The 24,184-nt window shown below is 40.5% G+C and overlaps 1 protein-coding gene across 5 annotated transcripts in view; it reads left to right on the forward strand.

The window, feature by feature from the left end:
* Positions 1–24,184, forward strand: part of PLCL2 (phospholipase C like 2) — a 194,443-nt gene that overhangs the window by 53,565 nt on the left and 116,694 nt on the right. The window contains exon 1 of one of the 5 annotated variants that reach the window (XM_075062437.1): positions 11,075–11,243. The exons of the other annotated variants lie outside the window; for them this stretch is intronic. Within the exon in view, the coding sequence (XP_074918538.1) occupies positions 11,241–11,243 (3 nt within the window). The 5' untranslated portion in view covers positions 11,075–11,240. Of the gene's footprint in view, positions 1–11,074; positions 11,244–24,184 lie in introns of those variants that run through there. 5 annotated transcript variants of the gene reach the window in all.

The following is a 24,184-nucleotide window of genomic DNA, read 5'->3' on the forward strand; positions in this document are numbered from 1 at the left end:
TTTCCGACATGTGAGTCTAATGTCTGGAAGTGTTTACCCCAGAATGCAAATTGATTGCATTAGTGGTATACCTACTCAGAGTTTAGGAAATGTTGGGAAGGTCCATGTAAGTAACTACGTAGGCATTTAGAGGACATTGATGCCACCAGATAGGACTACTTTACTGCATATTTAGAGCCAGAGAAAAAACATAGATCTCCTAACCCCTAATCCTATGTGTGAATGATAAGGGTATCCTTTGTCTTCATGATACCATGAGAGATGCAAAGAGTTTATAGTACTTTAATACCCTTATTGAGACACCAATTAAAATATAAAAAAGGAACATCTTAAAAATTCTACAGTTCTACTTTTCACCATTTTTATTGTTTATGCTTTGCACTACACTGTTTGGATAATGAATACAGATAGTTCATTCAAATGGTTTGCTAGCATAGTCTGTCATGTTTGAGCTTTAGACACTGTTCTGTTATTAAGAATCTCCAGTGACAAGATTCTACAACCTTTCTAAGCACTGGAACAAATTTGCTTAACTATCCTAACAGTAAGTTTTTCTAACGTCCAACCTAAACCTCCCTTGCTGCAATTTAAACTAGGGCTCTGAAGCAATTAAAAAAATTAATCATGATTAATCATGAGATTAAAAAATTAATTGCATATATTCATGCTATTAAATAATATATTGATTTTAATTACAACACAGAATACAAAGTGTACAGTGCTTCCTTTTTATTTATTTTTTATTACAAATATTTGCATTGTAAAAATCAAGAGATAGTATTTTTCAATTCCCCCCATTACAAGTACAGTAGTGTAATCTCATTATCATGAAAGTTGAACTACAGATATAAATTATATACAAAAAAACTGCATTCAAAAATAAAAAAATTTAAAACTTTAGAGTCTACAAGTCCACTCAATCCTACTTCTTGTTCAGACAATCGCTCAGACAAACAAGTTTGTTTATAGTTGCAGGAAATAATGCTGCCTGCTTCTTGTTTACAGTGTCACCTGAAAGTGAGAACAGGCGTTCACATGGCACTGTTGTAGCCAGCATTGCAATATATTTGTGTGCCAGATGCACAAAGATTCATATGTCTCTTCATGCTTCAACCACCATTAAACTTTTTTTAATCATGATTAATTTTTTGAGGTAATCATGTGAGTTAACTGCGATTAATCGACAACCCTAATTTAAACCCATTACTTCTTATCCTATCCTCAGAAGTTAACAAGAATACTTTTTCGCCCTCTTCCTTGTAACAACCTTTTATGTACTTGAAAACTGTTATGTCCCCCCGTAGTCTTCATTTCTGCAGATTGAACAAACTCACCGATGAGGACACAATCAGTGTACTTGTGTCTGTTTGCATGCATGAACATGCACACACAAAGGAACAATGAGCTTTTCTCCTTCTCCCCCCACACTGATCCATTTATTTCTTCTCTGTGTTCTTCTGTCATCTAGTGCAAAACATGTGTTCATCTAGTAAAATATCCTACTTACCCATAGAAGAGATCCTTTTTCCTGATCAGGAACATGAATTTCTTTTTATATAGAAATGTTTTGAAATGGCAACAAAATAGATTGTGTGAATTATATCCTGATGTTGAAAACAGGTATTCATACGATATACTGAAAGAAAGAAAACCACAATATTCCATCTTTATTTCACTTTTTTTAAAAAACAGATGGCTTTTCTTGCATAGGTGGAAGAACACCAAGACAGAGAGGAATGCTCAGTTTCAGAGTATAAGTATCAAACGCACACAAAGTAATTCTTCTGCTATTCTGTGCTGATTAAATCTCAGCTGGAGTATTATGTCCAGCCACACTTCTAGAGAAAGGCAACAAAAATTATTAAAGGTCTAGAAAACATGACCTGTAAGGGAAGATTGCGTTTGTATAGTCTGGAGAAGAGAAGACTGAGAGGGGACGTGATAACAGTTTTCAAGTACATAAAAGGTGGTTAAAAGGAGGAGGGAGGTAAATTGTTCTCTTTAGTGTCCGAGGACAGGACAAGAAGCAATGGCTTAAATTGCAGCAAGGGCAGTTTAGATTGGACATTACGAAAGACTTTCTGTCAGGGTGGTTGAGCACTGTAATAAATTGCCTAGGAAGATTGTGGAATCTCCATCCTTGGAGATTTTTAAGAACAAGTTAGACAAGACACCTGTCAGGGATGCTCTAGGTCAGCGATCAGCAACTTTTGGTCCACAGCCCGCCAGGGTTTGTTTACCTGCCATGTCCGCAGGTTCGGCTCATCGTGGCTCCCACTGGCCGCGGTTCACTGCTCCAGGCCAATGCGGGCTGCGGCATAGGCGCCAATGTTCTCCATCACCGGTGGGTGCCTGCGCCCCCCCCGTCCCTGGCCCCACCCCAACTCCACTCGTTCCCCGCCCCCATTCCAACCCCATCCCCAAAGTCCCCGCCCTACCCCCTCCCTCTCCCTATTGGATCCCTTCTCCAAATCCCCGCCCCGGCCCCACCTCTTCCCACAATGCGCCACGTTCCCCACCCTCCCCCCTCTCTCCCTGCCCCGTGAAGAATCAGCTGTTTCATGGCACAAGGGCTGGGAGGGAGGAGGGAGATGCAGGATGCGGCGGCGCGCTTGCAGAGGAGACGGAGGAGCAGGGGGGTGGGGTGGGGAGCTGCTGGTGGGTGCTCAGCACCCACCAATTTTTTTCTGTGGGTGCTCCAGCCCCAGAACACCCACGGAGGCGGCGCCTATATCTGCGGGAAGTGGCACAGGCCGAGGGAAGTGCTGGCTGCCGCTTCCCGCAACTCCCATTGGCCTGGAGCGGTGAACTGCAACCAGTGGGAGCCATGATCACCTGAACCTGCGGGCGCGGCAGGTAGACAAACCAGCCTAGCCCACCAGGGTGCTTACTCTGGTGGGCAGCGTGCCAAAGGTTGCCAATCCCTGTTCTAGATAATACTTAGTCTTGGCATGATTGTAGGGGACAGGACAAGATGATCTCTTGAGGTCCCTTCCAGGCCTATGATTCTATACATAGGAGTTGTACAGAGTATAACGATAGCTTTTCCTTTTCTGCCATAGCGCTGAGCCAGAACAGAGAACAACTGTGTTTGAAATTTGTCTAATTGGCTCTAAAATTGTGGTTTCTTCTGTCTGAATATATGAAGTTTGAGACCTATGGAACAAGACCTATGGATTGTAGGTTTTGATCCAAGTTGTTATAAATAAAAGAACTATAGTAGATTTATTTATTAAACTGACAAAGCTTTAGCTACAAATAATCTTTTTCTTCAGTGTACAGCTTTGCTTGACCTCTATTCTTTTCTAACAAACATGACTAGAACTAATAAACAGGTAATACTGCTGTTCTGAAGGCCAAGGAAGATGCTAATCTTCGGTACGAAATGTAACTTTATTGAAAACAGATTCATGTTCAGGCACGGCTCATAGGAAAGGAAAGAAGCTGCCAACGGAACACTGCACAGTGTTATCGAGATGCAGGAAGTATCACAAGAAAATTTTTGGTGGGCTCGGAGTGTGGCCATCAACTCTTACTGGTGGCCACTTTGATAATTTTTACTAAAATACTTAATTTACTTTAGGAAAAACAAATAAATATGCATAAATACATGTCCAAATCATTTAAATTTATTTATGTAGGTTTTTATTGCAGACTCAAAAATAATGTACAGTTGTCTCTATTCTTTACTGGACCTAAACAGAATAAAAACTAGGGCTGTTGATTAATCACAGTTAACTCACGCGATTAACTTAAAAAAATTAATTGCAGTTTTAATTGCACTGTTAAACAATAGAATACCAATTAAAATTTATTTAATATTTTGAATATTTTTCTACATTTTCATATATATTGTATTCTGTGTTGTAATTCAAATCAAAGTGTATATTGTTTTTATTACAAATATTTGCATGTAAAAATGATAAACAAAAGAGAGAGTTTTCAATTCACCTCATACAAGTACTATCGTGCGATCTCTTTGGCTTGAAAGTACAACTTACAAACAGGGCTGTTGCAAGGATATTTTGTGCCCTAGGTGAAACTTCCACCTTGCCCCCCCCCGACCCCCGCATCACTTATTAAAAGCTTTAACAAGTGAATACTGCATAATATGGCATTGTTCATTAGAATTAATACATGTAAATTTATTAATTTAATTATTTAGTCTACATATTTAATGAAAATAAATGACTAACCTGACAGTGCTAACACTGTTATTGTTTTCACTTTGCACAACATAGCATGGATCTTAAAATAAATCACATACATTATACACAATACACTGTCACAGAGTAACATGTTATCATTTAGAATTTATTTTTCCATGAGGAAGGGGAGCAGACCGGGTTGAGTCAGTGGGGTATCGGGTTAGGTGGGGAAGGGAAGCAGACTAGGTTCAGTCAGTGGGGGTTCGGGTTTGGCTGGGGACTGCAAGGGGAGCAGACCGGGTTCGGTCACTGGGAGGATCAGGTTTGGCTAGGGAGGGAAAGGGAAGCAGACCGGGTTTGGGAGTAGAGGGGGGTGGCGAGCGGAGTAGGATTCAAAGAGCCGTGAGTTGAAATGGGCACTATCCTCTCCATTTGCTGGCATGCAGCAGCAGTGGGCCAAGTGCACTTGCAACAGGGCAATGGGAGCATATGGCCTGGTTTGCCTTCACGAGTCTGTCCTGCTCTCGCTCCAGCAGGGGGGCATGGGAGTCAGGCAGGACTGTGAAGGCAGAGTGCGCGCATCCCTCACACCAAAGCAGGGTCGGGAGGGTAGAAAGCTGGGGCGCAGGGAGGTGGGTTAAAACGGCTTAGCCTCCCAACCACACAAGAGAGCCCGCAGACCTGCCAGCCGCGACCGCCCTCCCTTCTCTCCCCAGGGGGCAGAGCCTCTGCCTGGAAAACCTGCAGCCTGCTCTCTGTGGAGCATGCCATGTGCAAGCCGGCCCCGCTTGTACCACACTGACAGCACAGCTCAGCCCCAGCAGGGGGTCTTACACTTCCCGCCGCAAGCTGCTCCACTCTCCTTCTGACTGCTGCTATGCAAGACAGAGGAGCTAGTACTGTAATAATGTACCTACCAACACAGCAATCTGTCCAATTATTGATTCACAATCGAAGGACTTCGCTGGCTTTCGAAATGGCAGGAGTTGGAGAGTACTTCATTGAGAGTGTGGTTCTTATCACATAGTCCTCGATCTAATCAAAGGACCTTCACTGGCTTTCTAAATGGCAGGAGTCGGAGAGCAATTCATTGGGAGTGTGATTCTTATCACCTCCCTATAGTCTGCGATCTAATCAAAGGAATTTCCTAATCACTGGTTGCCTAAATGGCAGGAGAGCAATTCATTGGGAGTGTAGTTCTTATCTACATCCTCCCTACAGTCTGGGATCTGCAGCCTGCGTTTTGATTGCTATCTGGTCCTATATTTAGGCACTGCTTTTTGGCGCCCCACCAAATCTCAGTGCCCTAGGCAGCTGCCTAGTTTGCCTGGTGCTTGCACTGGCCCTGCTTACAAATGTAGATTTTTTTTTTTTTAGATATCTGCACTCAAAAAACAAAACAATGTAAAACTTCAGAGCCTAGAAATCCGCTCAGTCCTGCTTCTTCTTCAGCCAATTTCTCAGACAAACAAGTTTGTTTATATTTACAGGAAATAATTCTGCCCTCTTCTTATTAACACTGTCACCAGCAAGTGAGAATAGGCATTTGCATGGCACTTTTGTAGCTAGCTTTGCAATGTATTTACATGCCAGATATGGTAAACATTTTTATGCCTCGGCCACCATTCCAAAGGACATGCTTCCATGCGGATGATGCTCCTTTAAAAAAAAAAAAGTGTTAATTAAATTTGTGACTGAACTCCTTGGGGGAGAATTGTATGTCTCCTGCTCTGTTTTACCCACATTCTGCATATATTTCATGTTATAGCAGTCTTGGATGATGACCCAGCAGTTGTTGCTCATTTTGAGAACACTTTCGCTGCAGATTTCACAAAATGCAAAGAAGATACTAATGTGAGATTTCTAAAGATAGCTATGGCATTTGACCCAAGGTTTAAGAATCTGAAGTGCAGTCCAAAATCTGAGAGAGATGGGGTGTGGAGCATGCTTTCAGAAGTCTTAAAAGAGCAACACTCTGATGCAGAAACTACAGAACCTGAACCACCAAAAAAGAAAATCAACCTTCTGCTGTTGGCATCTGACTCAGAGGATGAAAATGAACATGGATTGGTCCACACTGCTTTGGATTGTTATCGAGCAGAACCTGTCATCACCCGAATCTTTAGTGCATCTGAAACATAAATATTTTGCTATGCCAGCTACAAAAGTGCCATGAGAATGCCTGTTCTCGCTTTCAGGTGACATTGTAAACAAGAAGAGGACCGCATTATCTTCTGCAAATGTAAACAAATTTGTTTGTCTGAATGATTGACCGAACAAGAAGTAGGACTGAGTGGACTTGAAGGCTCTGAAGTTTTACATTTTATTTTTGAATGCAGTATTTTTTGTACATAATTCTACAATTGTAAATTCAACTTTCATGATAAAGAGATTGCACTTCAGTACTTGTATTAGGTGAATTGAAAAATACTATTTTTTTTACAATGCAAATACTTCTAATAAAAAATAAATATAAAGTGAGCACTGTACACTTTGTATTCTGTTTTGTAATTGAAATATAGAAAACATCCAAAATATTTAAATAAATGGCATTTTATTATTCTTTAACAGTGTAATTAATTTTTTTAATCTCATAACAGCCCTAATAAAACAAATGGTGGTGGTTTTTTGTTTTTTTTTACTTGCTAGCTAGTAAGTGTGTTTCTGTGAAATGTGGTATTTGTATATTTATGCTTTGCCCCCTTATCACTGCCCAGGAGGCTGTGGCTGCATGTGGCCACAATCTAGAATTAGTGTCATTTCTGTCAATTAGTATGTTGTATTTTAAATTTAAAGCTTTTTGGTGAAGAGAAGGGTTTGAAATAAGACCAAATGCACATAATTTGTGCATAAATTTAAAAGGGGAAAGTGCTTTTTGCAAGTAATCTGTGCCCATACTATGTTATGGCAAGTGCTTGAAACTGCCTACTGAATATGCACTGTAGCCACTAATAAAATGGCATAGGAAATTTCTTCACAAACATAGACTGGTAATCTTGTCTTTTCATTTCTGATATAATTTAGACAAGTAATATAGTGTTTTGCTACATACCCTTGTAGGTGAGCAGGAGACACCACAAATTTTGTTGACTAAATGTATCCTCTTTACACATGTGCCCATCACACATCATTTGAAAGTTTATTATGTCTACTTTAAAATGAAGAGTGATGTGGACCAGTCAAGTGGTGCTGTTACCATAGAAATGAGGATAAACAATGATACCAATATGTTAAAATGACCAGGTTATTGGTCTGTTAGTTTCAGGACTCTAAATATTGATTCATGACATAAAATTGGAAGCCCATTGCTTCTTGTTCTGTCCTCAGACGTTAATGAGAATAATTTATTCCCCTCCTCCTTACAGCAACCGTTTATGTACTTGAAAACTGTTATCATGTCCCCTCTAGTCTTCTCTTCTGCAGACTGAACAAACCCAATTTTTTCAATCTTCCCTCATAGATCATGTTTTCTAGACCTTTAATCATTTTTGTTGCTCTTCTCTGGGCTTTCTCCAGTTTGTCCACATCTCTTCTGAAATGTGTCGCCCAGAACTGGACACAATATTCCAGTTGAGGCCTAAACAGTGTGGAGTAGAGCAGAAAAATTACTTCTCGCGTCTTGCCTGCAACACATCTCCTAATACGTTCCAGAATGTTGTTCACTTTTTTGGCAACAGTGTCACACTGTTGACTTATATTTAGCTTGTGACCTCCTATGACCCCCAGATCCCTTTCTGCAGTACTCCTTCCTAGCCAGTCATTTCCCATTTTTTACGTATGCAACTGATTGTTCCTTCCTAAGTGGAGTACTTTGTATTTGTCCTTATTAAATTTCATCCTACTTACTTCAGATTATTTCTCCAGTTTGTCCAGATCATTTTGAATTTTAATCCTATCCTCCAAAGCACTTGCAACCTCTCCCAGCTTGGTATCATCTGCAGACTTTATAAGTGTACTCTGTATGTCATTATCTAAATCAGGGGTCGGCAACCTTTCAGAAGTGCTGTGCCGAGTCTTCATTTATTTACTCTGATTGATTTAAGGTTTTGCATTCCAGTAATACATTTTAATGTTTTTAGAAGGTCTCTTTCTAGAAGTCTATAATATATAACTAAACTATTGTTGTATGTAAAGTTAATAAGGTTTAAAAATGTTTAAGAAGCTTCATTTAAAGTTAAATTAAAATGCAGAGCCCTCCGGACCGGTAGCCAGGATCTGGGCAGCGTGAGTGCCACTGAAAATCAGCTCATGTGCCGCCTTCGGCACCTATGCCATAGGTTGCCTACCTCTAATCTAAATCATTGCTGAAGATATTGAACAGAATCAGACCCAGAACTGATCTCTGCAGGACCCCACTCAATATGCCCTTCCAGCTTGACTGTGAACCACTGATAAACTACTCTCTGGGAGCAGTTTTCCAACCCATTATGCACCCATTTTATGGTAATTCCATCTAAGTTATGTTTCCCTATTTTGTTTACAAGAAGGTTATGTGAGACAGTATCAAAGACTTACTAACGTCAAGCTATATCACATCTATCGCTTCCCCCCTTATCCACAAGGCTTGTTACCCTGTCAAAGAAAGCTATGAAGTTCTTGACAAATGTATGCTGTTAACTTATCACATTGTTATCTTCTAGGTGTTTGTAAACTGATTTCTTAATTATTTGCTCCATTATCTTTCTGGGTAGTGAAGTTAAAATGACTGGTCTGTAATTCCCTGGGTTATCCTTATTTTTCTTTTTATAGATTGCTCCTATATTTGCCCTTTTCTAGTGCTCTGGAATCTCTCCTGTCTTCCATGACTTTTTGAAGATAATTGCCAATGGCTCAGATACCTCCTCAGTCAGCTCCTTGAGTATTCTAGGATTTATTTCATCAGGCCCTGGTGGCTTGAAGACATCTAACTTGTTTAAGTAATTTTTAACTTGTTCTTTCCCTATTTTAGCCTCTGATCCTACCTCATTTTCATTGGCATTCACTATATTAAATGTCCGATCACTACTAACCTTTTAAATGAAAACTCAAACAAAAAGTCATTTAACACTTTTCTGTTATTGTCTTCCCCTCTTCCCCATCATTGAGTAACAGGCCTATCCTGTCCTTAGTTTTCTTCTTACTTCTAATGTATTTGTAGAATGTTTTCTTGTTACCCTTTACATCTCTAGTTAGTTTAATCTCGTTTTATGCCTTGGGCTTTCTAATTTTGTCCCTACGTACTTGTGTTATTTGTTTATATTAATCCTTTGTAATTTGACCAAGTTTCCACTTTTTGTAGGACTCTCTTTTTGAGTTTCAGATCATTGAAGATCTCCTGGTTAAGCCTGGGTTGTCTCTTGCCATACTTCCTATCTTTCCTATGCAGTGGGATACTTTGTTCTTGTGCCCTTTTGAGTCCTTCATCACTAAGGAAATTTCTGGGGTCTCTTACTGCTGTATTGTCTCATTTCATAAATTAATTTCTGGAGGGCTAACACACAATATGTATTAAGAGACCACTATATTAATTGTGTTGTCAGATGTCTTGCAGAATATTCTCTGGCCTATGCAGTAAGGTCTGGATTTTCAAAGGTATTTAGGTGCCTACCTCTCATTGAGCTCAATGAGAGTTAAGTGCCTAAATATCTTTTGAAGATCTGGGTCAGGTGTACAGTGCACTGGGTGTGTGTGTGTGTCTGTATACATATGTAACAGGGCCAGAGGATTGAGGCAGGCAACTCTGATTATCAGACCCAGCTGGGAAGGGAGAAAGAGATTATAAAAGCTAGAAAGAGGGTCTGCTTAGAAAGAGCTCCATCTGGGAGATAGGCTACTGCAGTAGGCCCTGAAGCCAGGAGATTAAAGAGAAGGACATGCTCTCCTTTCAGCAGTGAGAGAGACAAGAGGGGAAAGCCTCTGGGAGTTGTCGATCAGTGTTGATTTAGTTTTTGGTTTGGGTGATGTTTTGCTTAAGTTTTATGTTGAAGAATAACACTGTGACCTGAAAGAGACTTGGGCATGGTAGTGAGTTATTCCTGGGCTGGAAAAACAGACCAGCAGCTTGCACCTTTTCAAATATTTTATGGGTATACCAAATTATTTGGCAAGGAAAGGGGTGGAAAAACTCTTTCTTTCTTTTAAAACCCTTTTCAAATAAGAATGAAGTTAAAGACATAGCTCTTGAATACTTCACTGAACAATAATTCTAAGACAGCAGTGATGTTCATGCCATACCTGTGCAATATTACCCCTCTCCAAACATTTCTTGATAAAATGGTGGTGTTGAACCACTGCATGTAAGCTAAATTCCAAGTGATTGTTTCTGCCGTCCCCTCATGCTCTGTTGCTAGCAAAGGCAGGGAATGTTCATAACAGTGGGCCAGAAGTAAATATTGGATTCTCAGGGTCCCACAACAGGCTATGATTTCCTTTTTGTCAGATGGTTGCAGTATTGTTGTAGCTGTGTTGGTCTCAAGATATGTGAGAGTTACAGAGTCAAAGTAGTATCTTTTATTGGACCCACTTCTGTTGGTGGAAGGTGCAAGCTTCGAGTCACACAGCTTTTCTTCAGGCCTGGGAAAGATAACCAGAGTGTCTAAGATAAACACAAGTTGGGATAGATAGTAAGTTATAAACAGGGCTCTACCATATTCATGGCCATGAAAAACATGTCATGGAGTGTGAAATCCAGCTATTGTAGGGAATTATAAAAGCCAGCAAGTGGCTCTGCTCAGAAGGAGCTGCATTTGGGAGATAGGCTACTGCAGTACGCCTTGAAGCTAGGAGATTAAAGAGAAGGACATGGCCAGTGAGGGAAAGGACTTCCTTTTCCGTGGCAGGGGCTGCTTTCAGGGCTGGGTGAGATTCGCCTCCAGGAAACTCCCCCAGCTGCAAGAAGCTCCGCAGCTGCTGGCTGGGAGCCCACCTCTAAAAGCAGCACAGAAGTCAGGGTGGAACCCTAGGCTCTGAAGGCAGCACAACCATAGAGCTTTCTGCAGCTGGGGGAAATTCCTGGAGGTGGGATTGACCTGGCCCTAGGAGTGGCCTCTGCAGGGGAAGAGGAAGTTTCATCCCTCCCCAGTCCTGCTGGCAGTAGCAGCTGGAGCCAGCTGCATGGTAAGAGCCGCCAGCTGGGGCACCCCCAGCCCTGCCCCTCCCCAGTTTCAGTGCTTAGGGGTTAAAGAGGCTTTGGGGTGGTGGGGGAAGAGGGGGTTACAGTGCCCCCCGATCATGGGGCCCTGGGTGGTTGCCCACCTTGTAAGGCTGGCCCTGTCTCCCCCACATATCCTGTGACTCTCACTTCTGCGCTGCTGGTGGTGGTGGTGCTGGCATTAGAGCTGGGCACTTAGCCAGTAGTTGCTGCTCTCCGGCTGCCCAGCTCTGAAGGCAGCACCTCTGCCAGCAGCAGTGCAGAAATAAGGGTGGCAATCCTACGACCTCACATGATCTCCTTTTGGGTTGGGGACCCCCCATGGTTACAACACTGTGAAATTTCAGATGTAAACATCTGAAACAATGAAAATGACTATTTTAAAAATCCTATAACTGTGAAATTTACCAAAATGGACTGTGAATTTGGTAGGGCCCTAGTTATAAGAGCTTCACACATGCTCCTATGAGACCACTTAAAGTGAGGTGAGCAGCCAGTGGGGAGTATTGCAAATTGTTGTAAGTAGTCATAAAACCAGTATCTCTGAGTCCATGGTTTTTAGTGTCTAGCAGAGTTTTGAATTTAAGTTCCCAAGCTTACCCTTTGAAAATGTTGTGGAAGTTTCCTTTGAGAATGAGGATTGAGAGGTCTAATGTGGACAGATCACTTTGTGAAAAATGTTTTTGCATGAGTTATATGCTGTTTTTTATCCCATCTTCTGACCTTCAAACAACCCTCCCCAACCTCTCCAAGCTCATCATCAGAAGGAAACTCCCCACAGACCAGGACACACCAATTCAAAATGGCCCTAGATCCTGCCAGAACAACAGATGCAAAACCTGCAGATGTATCCCCACTGTCATGATGATCAATATGCCCCAGAATGCACTGTTCAAAATTCATGGGTCCTGTTACAAGCATGTGGTGTACCTCATCTAGTGCATCAAAAGCCCCAACAACTACTATGTGCATGAAAGCCAGAGAGTCACTACACTCACAAATGAACTCACAGAGAAAAATGATAAAAGACAAAAACACCACATCAGTGGGCAAACACTTTTCACAAAGTGATAATTCTATATTTGTCCTCAAAGGAAACCTGCACAAAACCTTTAAAAGGTGAATCTGGGAACTTAAATTCATAACTCTGCTAGACATTAGAAACCAGGGACTCAACAGAGACACTAGTTTTATGGCTCATGACAACAATTTGCAACACACTCTATTTCCTGCTAACTCTTAATTGCCCACTTCATTTTACATGGTCTCCTTCAGCTTGTGTGAACCTCGTACATTTAACAATCTGTCCCAACTTGTATTTCGCTTAGACACTCTGGTTATCTTCCCCACAGCTGAAGATATCCTTTAGCTTGAAAGCTTGTACTTTCCACCAACAGAAGCTGATTCAATTAAAAATTATTACTTCACCCACCTTGTGTCTTGATAGATGGGAAATTTGAAAGCTGCAAGGTCTAAAGCTGCAAAAGAATACTAAAACTGTCATATAATCTAATAATTATCCACACAAAAAAGCTCCCTACTGCCCTTGAACACTGGTGTTTAATTACGTATATATAAACAGATCTTAAGCACAGTTTATTTTTATTTCAATTTTTTAATTCCCATTATCAAAACATCTGGATTGTAGTATGCAAACAAAACAACTTCAATCCAAAGGCCCCAGAGATACCTGACATTTTTACAATTAACAATAAGTGGGTAAAAAGGAAGAGTTATCTCTAGGAAGCTCTCATGAAGAGGAGAGGCTAAAATGGTGAAGAATGTACCGATTTGAATATTTATCAGAGTCTCTAAGAGCAACCCAGTTATATTGTACCAGAATCCTTAGGGAGGGAGTTCTACAAATGGGATTTCTGAGTTGGGAAGGCTTGGACTTCAGCCTTGTCACGTTGGATTCTTGAGGCAAAAAGGAAGATCAGCTCTGCCAATGTCAGAGGCTTTTGTCGAACATAGGGCATTAGGCAATGAGTCGAGTATTTGGCGCATAAATTATTCAAAGCATAAGAACAGCCATACTGGGCTTGATGGACCTTTAGGCCAGGTCTAGACTGCGACTTTAAATCGGTTTAATGGCCGATATACCGATTTAACGCTGTACCCGTTCACACGACGTCGTCATTAATATCGAGTTAAATGGCTCCTTAAATCGATTTCGGAACTCCTCCCAGACGAGAGGAGTAGCGCTAAATTCGAAAGTGATAACTCGGATTAGGGTTCGTGTGACGGACATCGACATATTGGCCTCCCTAGGGTTATCCACAGTGCAGCCACTGACCGCTCTGGTCCGCAATCCGAACTCGGATGGCGGAGTGCCGGTAAACAGGAAAAGCCCGAGACCTTTAAGATGACATTTTCCTGCTTTCACGTGTCCAGCTCTGATCAGCACTGGTGGCGATGCATTTCAAATGCAAAAAGTATGCTCCTTGCATTGAACCTTAGCGGGAGATACTAGATCTGATTGTGTACGGTGAGACAATCTGTTTTTAAGTTCAGAGCTTTCCGTTTAAAGAACAGGAAATGCAAAAGTGTTTGAAAAATAAAAACTCCAGGATACACAGCGGTGCGTGAACAACCGTAACGGAGCCAGAGACTCAAACGGATGCTCAGGAGGGAGGGAGGGGGTAATGAGGAACTACAGCTACCAGTCTGCCACCAGCAGTCTCCTGAAAAACTTATTGCATTCTTGGCTGGCGCCCAATGTCCTGTAGCTTAATAACGCAAGGTGTCTTGCGTGGTCACGGAACAGCTCGTCAGTCTCTTCCCAGCACGTGAAAGAGAAGTAAAAATAAATAATTCCTTGAGTACTGTAAATGTTCACCCTTCTGTGTACTGAATGTGCTGGCAGAGAGTACGCGGGTGTTGACAACGGTTCAGGATAAACCGTTTGTGATCTCAGGGTCCATGATTGCTGTGCTATGCGCGTTTGCCCCAATGCACTCCGGGAAAAAGGCGGCCAAGGGTTGTCTGCCTGCCTTCACAAAGGGAGGGGTGAGAGCTGGTACCCAGCACCACCCGGGGCATGTTTTTCTGCTCATCAGGCAACTGTGCTCTCAACTCCGGAAGTGGGAACTATGGGATAGCTGAGGAACAGCTACCCACAGTGCACCGCTCCTGAAATTGATGGTAGCTTTGGACCATGGATGCAAACAATCGATTTCGTGATCCCACTGTGGACGCGCTAAACCGATTTTATTAGATCTGTTTTGTAATATCGGTTTAAGCTAATTCGAAATAATCATGCAGTGTAGATGTACCCTAAGTCTGACCCAATATCCTGTCCTCTGACAGTGGCCAATGGCAGGTGCCCCAAAGGGAATGAACAGACAGGTTATCATCAAGTGATCCATGCCCTGTCACCCAATCCCAGCTTCTGGCAAACAGAGGCTAGGGACACCTTTCCTGCCTATTCTGGCTAATAGCCATTGATGAACCTATCTTCCATGAATTTATCTAGCTCCCTTTTGAACCCCATTATAGTATTGCCTTCATAACACCCTCTGGCAAGCAGTTCCAGAGGCTGACAGTGCGTTGCGTGAAAAAAATACTTTCTTATGTTTGTTTTTAAACCTGCTTCCTATTAATTTCATTTGGTGGCCCCTTGTTCTTGTATTATGAGAGGGAGTAAATAACACTTCCTTAAAAAGCAGCAAAGAGTCCTGTGGCACCTTACAGACTAACTGTTAGTCTATAAGGTGCCACAGAACTCTTTGCTGCTTTTACAGATCCAGACTAACATGGCTACCCCTCTGATACTTAACACTTCCTTATTTACTTTCTCTATACCACTCATGATTTTATAGACCTCTATCATATCCCCCTTTAGTCTCCTCTTTTCCAAGCTGAAAAGTCCCAGCCTTATTAATCTCTCCTCATACGGAAGCCGGTCTATACCCCTAATCATTTTTGTTTCCCTTTTCTGAACCTTTTCCAATTCAGATATATCTTTTTTTTGAGGCGTTACCTATTTATATTTATTTTTTTAAAATATAATTCTGTTAAATAAAATCATTATGATTTAAGGCCCCAGTCGTACATATTGTCATGCATGCCACTTGTATGTATGTTATCTATAACAATTCCAACAAGCTTTGAGTTAAAATACAGAACAAAATTATATGAATTGGGTTATATTGGCTCAGATAGAAGGGTTATATACTGGAGGCTGTAGTGCAGATGTTTGAAACTATACTGAGGCAAAACATGAACATTTGTATTAAAACTAAATGATTTGTTTCTGAATTCTTTGATTGCAATGCACATAGTGTCATTATTTATTAATTTATCACTGTGCTTTTCAAAAGGTAACATTAGCCTAATGTATAACTAAAGTAGTAATAACTAAGGATAATTTAATACATGATTAAATAAGTCTTCAGCTTATTTTTAAAACAGCAATCAAAATCTTCTAAAGTACTCTGTGGTCAAGACTTTTACTATAAAGTGGGTGAAGGTCTGATATCTAGAAAATGCAAAAGAAGCGATCACTAACAAATAAGGAATATAGCTTTAAGATATGGTGAACATAAATATGGATCACTTCCTGTAGCTAAAAGTAAAAATACAAAAATCCTTCAACACAAAGAATACACTTCAAAACTTAATCTTGAACTGTATAGACAATTAGATGGGCAAATAATGGAAAGACACAGGAATAATGAAGGCAGTATAAAAATGTAGCATTTTAACTGCTAGAAAACATCAACAAGAAAACAGTCACAGTCTGAAATAAAAACTTTAAAAAAAATTCTGCTTATTTTAACATTAATTCCAATAAACACAATTGATTGAAATAAAAGGATGACTCTAGTAGGAACACAGTGCAAGTTAATCTCTTTAGAAACTGAGAAAAATGATTATGCTTTCTTATTAATTAGGTTTCCTAATGTATGTAACTTTAGCACCCTCATGGCCAAGATGGAGACTGCTCTGCAGGCAGCTCTGGCCAAGAGAAGGCACACGCAGGAATGCAGCAGGAAAAATCCCTTTCACCCCTGAGGCACCTGTTCCAGCCCCCCCAGAGTGAAAACCCACACCCACATCCACATGAAAAGTACAATGGATATAAGAAAAGAAAATATTTATTTACAGAGGGATGAGAGGAGAAAAACAACAAAGGGAAATATAGGGGGAGCAGCAGAACAGTGTTGCATCCAAACGAAGGCCCCACAGTTCCCAGTGTGGCACAGTCTGGAAGGGCAGACACTGAGCAATGTGTCTGCACACAGAGTTCAGGAGTCCTGAGCAAAGTTCCAGTCCAGTGCTGAGTCTTGGGTGCTTCTGGTTGTCTTCGGTGCCAGTGACTTTCCCCCAACAAACCCCTCCGGTGCCCACTTCCTCCCCACTTAACTTATCTAGCAACCTCCCTCCTTGTTCCCAATGCAGAGTCACAAGCCCCAGTAGTCACAGCCCATGCAGCTCTGGGCAGCCGTGATACTGGGTCCAGCTCCAGCCTGTTTTCCTCAGGCAATTCCTTCCTGGCACAGTGCTCCTCCTGGCTCCTGTCCTGTGGTGTCCCAAATCAGCCACCCTGTCCTTCCCAGGCTTCAGGCAGGTTCTCTGCTGATTCACTTTGTGAGGGCCTGCTTGCTGCCACCTCTCTCTCCCTCAGAGCTCCAGAGCCCCCCCTGGAGTTTCCCTCCTTTTTTTCTCACTCCCCCATCAGGAAAAAGATTTCAAAAAGGCCATGCTCTCTAAACCCCAAAAGTGTTACATATATTTTTTTGGCAGCTTAGATAATGGGTTTTCTACCTGTGTTCTAGTAGGTAGTGACAGCCCACATCCAGAGCTTACATTCTTAGTGACCTGCTGGCTGCTACGCTCCAGTTTAATAGACTATCATTAATTGTAGTGACATATAGGAATGAACAAACTGTGGGACAGTGTGCAGTGATATAGGCATATTTAAAGGACTCTGATAGGTACTTGACAGGTAAGAAATCATCCTTCTGCTTAGTCATTTCACTCTGAGCTCCAGTGATTTTCCACATCTATGTAGGATTCTTTTATCATGTCATATGCTTTTATGCAGTCAATGGGAAATTCTTAAAACTACAGCACCCACCTGCTAAAGTGAAAAAACAGATTGACAGAGCCAGAAGAGTACCCAGAAATTACCTACTACAGGACAGGTCCAACAAAGAAAATAACAGAAGTACGCCACTAGCTGTCACCTTCAGCCCCAACTAAAACCTCTCCAGCGCATCATCAGAGATCTACAACCTATCCTAAAAGATAATCCCTCACTCTCACAGATCTTGGGAGACAGACCAGTCCTTGCTTACAGACAGTCCCCCAACCTGAAGCACATACTCACCAGCAACCACACACCATACAACATAAACACTAACCCAGGAACCTATCCTTGCAACAAAGCCCGATGCCAATTCTGTCCTCATATCTATTCAAAGAACACTTTATTCAAGCACGACGCTTTCGTGTAGCTTACAGCTCAACGTTCTGTCAGAGCATCAGAATGAAGATGAATCACAGACAGGAGATTTTTCTACACACAGAGAACATGAAAAGGTGGAAGTACGCATATCCAGCAGGAAGACGTCAACCATTGAGATGAAGCTACGTCAGTCAAGCAGAGAAAAAAAATTGAAGGTATAATAAGATGACATAGAAAGTGTGAGAAGAACTTAACATAGGGAAATAGATTCAAGTGTAATGACCAACCATTCCCAGTCTTTGTTTAGGCCTGAATTAATTGTATCTAATTGCATAATAATTCGAGCTTCAGCAGTCTCTTTTTGGAGTCTGTTTTGAAGTTTTTTGTCAAATGCCACCTTCAGTCTGTCACTGAATGGTTAGAGAGGTTGAAGTGTTCCTCCACTGGTTTTGAATGTTATGATTCCATGTCAGATTTGTTGTCCATGTTTTCTTTTGTGTAGAGACTCGGTTTGGCCATGTACATGTGCAGAGGGCATTGCTGGCACATGATGGCAATATCACGTTGATAATGTGCAGCGTAACGAAGCCCCTGATGGCGTGGCTGATAGTGATTACGTTCCATGATGGGTCACTTGAATAGTATGGGACAAGCTGCATCGGGCTTTGTTGCAAGGATAGGTTCCTGGTTAGTGTTTATGTGTATGTGGTGCGCGTCATGTTGAGTATTTGCTTCAGGTTGGGGTCTATAAGCGAGGCCGGCTTCTCCCAAGATCTGTGAGAATGAGGGACATCTTAGTATAGGCTTAGATCTTTGATGAGTGCTGGAGAGTTTTAGTTGGGGCTGTAGGTGATGGCTAGTGCGTTCCTTTTTTCTTGCTGTGCCTGTCCTGTTAGTAGGTGTTTGGATAACTCTTTGGCTCTGTCAATCTGTTTTTTCACTCAGAGGTGGGTATTGTAGTTTTTAAGAAACTTGATAGAGATCTGTAGGTTTAGCCTGTCTGAGGATTGGAGCAAATACGGTTCATTTAGAGCTGCTGTAGACAATGGATTGCGTGTGTGTCCTGGACGGAGCTGGAGGCATGTAGGTAGATATTGGGTCAGTGGGTCCGGTAAAAGGTGGTGTTTATTTGGACCATCACTTATTGCACTGTAGTGTCTAGGAAATGGACCGCTTGTGTGGATTGGTCTAGGCTGAGGTTGATGGTGGGATGAAAAGTTAAATCACGGTGATTCCTGAGGGCTCTTTCTAGAGTCCAGATAGAAGATGTCATCAGTGTGCAAGTAGGAGTAGGGGCGTTAGGGACGAGAGCTAAGGAAGCATTTCTAGTCAGCTGTAAAGATGTTGCATACTGTGGGGCCATGCGGGGTACCCATAGCAGTGCCACTGAGCTGTAGCTCACGAAGCTCATGCTGAAATAAATTGTTTATCTCTAAGGGGCCACAAATACCCTGTTCTTTTGCGGAAAGACTAACACGGCTGCTACTACTGAACTATCATATTCAAAGTGAACCCATCATAGGACCAATTACTCAGCCACCCATCAGGCGCATTCACTCACATTACCAAAGTGATATATGCCATCATGTGCCAGCAATGCCCCTCTGCCATATACATTGGCCAGACTGGACAGTCTCTACTCAAAAGAATAAATGGACACAAATCTGACATCAGGAATCATAACATTCAAAAACCAGTAGGAGAACACTTCAGCCTCTCTAACTACTCCGTGACAGACTTGAAGATGGCAATTTTACAACAAAAACACAAATTCCAAAGAGAGACTGCTGAACTTGAATTAATATGCAAATTAGATACAATTAAGTTACGTTTGAACAGAGACGGGGAATGGCTGGGTCATTACACTAATTGAATCTATTTCCCCATGTTAAGTATCCTCACACTTTCTATGGGTCATCTCGATTATCACTTCAAAAGTTTTTTTGTTTTTTTCTCCTGCTGTTGATAGCTCATCTCAGTTGACTGGCCTCTTATAGTTGGTATGGCTACTTCTACCTTTTCATGTTCTCTGTATGTATAAATATCTTCTTGCTGTATGTTTCAGTCTGTGCATCCGATGAAGTGGGCTGTAGCCCACAAAAGCTTATGCTCAAATAAATTTGTTGGTCTCCAAGGTGCCCACAAGTACTCCTGTTCTTTTTGTGGATACAGACTAACACGGCTGCTACTCTGAAATCTGATAAATATATTGTAAGCTTCAGTAAAGGGATAGGCAAGCTTAGTGACCTAATATTTTTAAACTTAATTTTATTAATATTTTTCCATAAATATTGAGGTGTCTCACCTGCAGCAGGATGTTGATAGTGGGTTGCCCAAGTTTTTGTCCTGGGATTGGTCTTTAGAAGTAAACAGTGAGGTGAAAAGAAGAGCATATGACACAATTATTTAAGTTCATCAAAGCTAGAAAAGGCAGCAAGGAACTTAAGAAGGACCTTTATTTTGGCAATATAATGCAGGTGAAATTTAGTGTAAACAAGACTTCCAACATACATTACTTTGATTTGAATTACTCATACACGCTGATAGATTCCAGTTTTAACAGTAATTATTCAGGGAAAAGACCTAGGCATAACTGCACAGTTCAGTGAAAATTTCTCTGCAGCTGTGGTTGTAAAAGGAGTCATGATGTTAGGGTGTTAAAAAAGGATTGAGAACAATACTAAAAACTTCATAGAAATTGATGGTACATCTTCACCTTGAATAGTGTAGTCAGTTCTGATTACCCCATCTTAAAAGTGGTAATACAGAAATGAAGAAGATCTATTATGAGAGACATGGAAAGACTTTCAAATGAGGAGAAACTCTGAACATTATGATTGTGAAGATTATAGCGGAGGTGAATACAATGTGAAATGACAAAAGGGTATATAAAGTGATATAGGGAAGATTAATAAAGCATTAAATTAGTCGTTTCCCCCCTTTATCCTACTGTTCTAATTCTATTCTGATCCTTTATTTATTGCCTGACTGATTGTGTCATCATGCTTTTTTGATTAACAGCAGCTGAATGAATTTTCTGGGAAGCTGCACTTTTTTTACCTGTAGTTGCTATGTGGGATAAGTATTGTAAAGCTACATTATTAACATAAAAAGAATATTGATATTCAGTCTCTCAGGTGATTTTTTTTCTCTTTTTGCATTATTTATAGACAAGTGACTGTACAGGAATCCAGATATTAAGATAGCAAAGCTATACAAGTATTTAGTGAATTTAAACCCCTACCACCACAAAACTTATATAAAATAGTTATGTAATAGTGAAAAAAAAACTGAGTAATTTCTCCTATGACTGCAGATAGGGAGAATGGACAGAGATTCAATGATCTAGCTTTTGACTACATGTAATATTTATAGTAAATGAGAACAAATGAACCTCATATGGTCTGTCTGGAAGAGAGGAAGTATGTTGTGTGGTGTCCCTTTACCCACCTTTCTAAGCACTTCCAGACCTATGGATAAAAAGTGTTTGTTTGTGCTAGGAATATTAATGATTATTCACTCTTTATTTATTGCTCATTCCTTGCTGATAAACTTATCTCTGAAGTCAGCCACAGACAGCTTCTTGCCACCCAATTATTTATTTTTATGACTACTCCACAGACTTCAGGGTTCACACAGGGGTGAGGAATCTTTCCATTTTCGTAGGTAATCTGATTTCTTTTTAAAGTAAAAACATATTCAGCTCTGAATAAACAATGAAGACCTGTGAGCATCATGATTCTTCGCAATATATAGCCTCTGTGCTTCCTTTCTAGCAAACAAAATTAATTTATTTAAAAAGCTTATGTGCTTTATTTTTGTATAGTACTATATGTATGGTTCTAGGGGTAATTAGTTTAAAATGTGAAGCTTACTCCATATTTTAAAGGTTCAAACAAAATTTTACTTGATTTACCTCAATTTTGTAAATGTTTTCAAGTCCCAATGTCTGTATAATGCAACTGTAAATTTATTGTTAATGCACACCTACTGATTGCTTGGCCAAAGTGAGTTTTAAATCACCTGCCAAAGGCACAGTATTACATTGGACAAGCAGATAATTATGGTTTATAGATCTGCAGGAGGCTAAAAGTTATTGCCATTGTTTCCTTGGGTTTCTGCTAGCCAATAAAAGAGATAAATTTGTTTGCAGTAAAATGTTATGACTTGCACTTCTACATAAAGTAGAGGCATAACTGCTACAGCTAAGAACTAGGTGATTTGGCCCTATTCCTGCAAACATTTATGCATATCCTTTGTCAGCAGTCCCACTGAAGTACATGGGACTTCTCACGTGCATAAAGTTAAGCATGTGCGTGAATGTTTACAGGGCTCATTGCTTGTGAAGTAAGGTGATCATTCTTGAATTAATATTTGCTGTTATCCTAATTTCCTCAGCAATTTGTAGGTGTGAAATGAATGGAGAGATTTTATCCAAAAATATGTGGGAATGTGTTCTGCTGTATTGCATATGTCTAATTTCTATTTACGTTAATGGAAATTACATGTATTTTGAGGGGAAATAACCATGTCCTATTGCTATTCAGCACTGATGATGCTCAGGGTTTGTTTTTTTGCAAGTTTAGTGATATCGTATTTTTCTTAGTGCCTAGTGTCATGTGAGATTCTCGATTTTCATTTAGAAAATAATTAGATTGCTAGTTTTCATGGTTGTATAGACAAACTTGTAAATATGATCCCCAAAGACTCAAAAACAAGAAGGCTAATTAAAAAAATACAAACTTTGCTATTTTTAAAAATGTCATGATTTTGGGGGGACCTGACTCATTATTTTTGAATGGTTGGTTGGTTGGTGCTGGCAATACTGCTATGGTACTTTTTAGACGTTCTAAAGAAAGCTGGTCTACTCATTTGTATAAGTACCATTATCATATTGAAGCTCAAGATTTTTATTTTTGTTTGAAAAATCAAAAAGAATAAGAAAAAGTAAAACAGCAGAAACAAAGAAAGTTAAAGTATCTTCATCTCAGTGTATATATATAGCAATACAGCTAATGATGGAGAGATGCAGCAACAGAACGAGCATCCATAGAGAGGGAAAGAGAGGGGCTTTGTGTTTAGATTCTGCTGGTGCCATGGGTTGGCCCTGCCCCTCACATATGTTAGAGCTGTCCTTAGATCTACTCTTAACTTTCTGTAGCCCAGAATGCTCCATAACATTCAATGCATGCTCTTTACAACAGGGTGTTCTGGTCCTTTGTGGCTTTTATACACTATGGTATGTACAGGTTGGAGTGGCACTGGACATTGAAAAGAAAAGCTTCACTAACACAGATCTGTAAAAGACACAAGTGTTTTGTTTAACATTGATGCTGTTTACTTAAAAACAAACAGACAAAAAACCAAAGACCCAGTGTGGGTGTGATACTTAAAAACACCATCAATTTGACACTTAATTTTTTATCAAATGGATTTTAAAGTAGTTTCATGGTACTGCTCCTGACCTCCAGCTAATTTATGATTTTACAGTCACATTTTCCCATGTTTATTTAAAAAAAAAAAAGTGAGACTCACAGAAACAGGGAGAAATGACTGTTGACTGACTGTACACTGAAACTGCCTGTACACAACATTTTGTTCAACACACAAAGTAAACAAATTGAAAATAATGGAGGAAATTCTTATCTAAGCTCTTCATCACAATAATTTTAGGTGTTACCTTGAACTATAGTGGGTATAAGAAATAATATTATTATTAGTGGGTATAAGACGCAATGTGATTTTTTTTTTTTTTAATGTTGACTGTCCACCTTTAATTTTAAGTATCAGCCCTCTAGAGCGAATGTTGTTGGTTGGTTGTTTTTAGGAGGGTTTTTTAAAGTCACTTGTTAATCAATTATAGGTTTGAATTGTATCTATTACTGAATAATATCTCAGTACATTCTGTACGTACCTAGAATTTCTTTCTTGGGTGAACTTCACCTTTAATCTTAAGCAGGATCGGAGTACCGGTATTCATTTATATAACATGGATTTGTGGAAATGTTTTTTCAAAGAGGTCATCCTTCAGTTTACAGGAATATAGGGCTGGATGCTGGGTTAATAGAGTTCAGTTCCCTGCTATCACAGGCAGCCCCCTAATATAATCCCATTCATAGAGCTGGATACCTTTATCTTAAAACTAGTGAAGTTGTATGCCTCCACTACTGCTAGTGGAATGCTGTTCCAGAACCTCACTCTTCTAATGGTTAGAAACTTTCTCCTAAGTTCCAACCTATATTTATTCATGGCTAGTGTAATAAGCCTCTGTCCCAAATCTGGACCTTAGCATCCAAAATCTGGGTGCTTAGCATGAACCTCCAAGCTTAATTACCAGCTTGGATCTTATCTCGCTGCCACCAAATCAGGATTCGATACCGAAACTCTCTGGCTCTCCCCAAACTTCCCTGGGGACCCCCAAGACTCAGATGCCCTGAGCCTCCAAACAAAGGGAAATAACCATTCCTCCGCCTTTACTGCCCCCCAGATTCCACA

Source organism: Chelonoidis abingdonii, chromosome 2 (genome assembly GCF_003597395.2).
Source record: "Chelonoidis abingdonii isolate Lonesome George chromosome 2, CheloAbing_2.0, whole genome shotgun sequence".
Classification (NCBI taxonomy): Eukaryota; Metazoa; Chordata; order Testudines; family Testudinidae; genus Chelonoidis; species Chelonoidis abingdonii.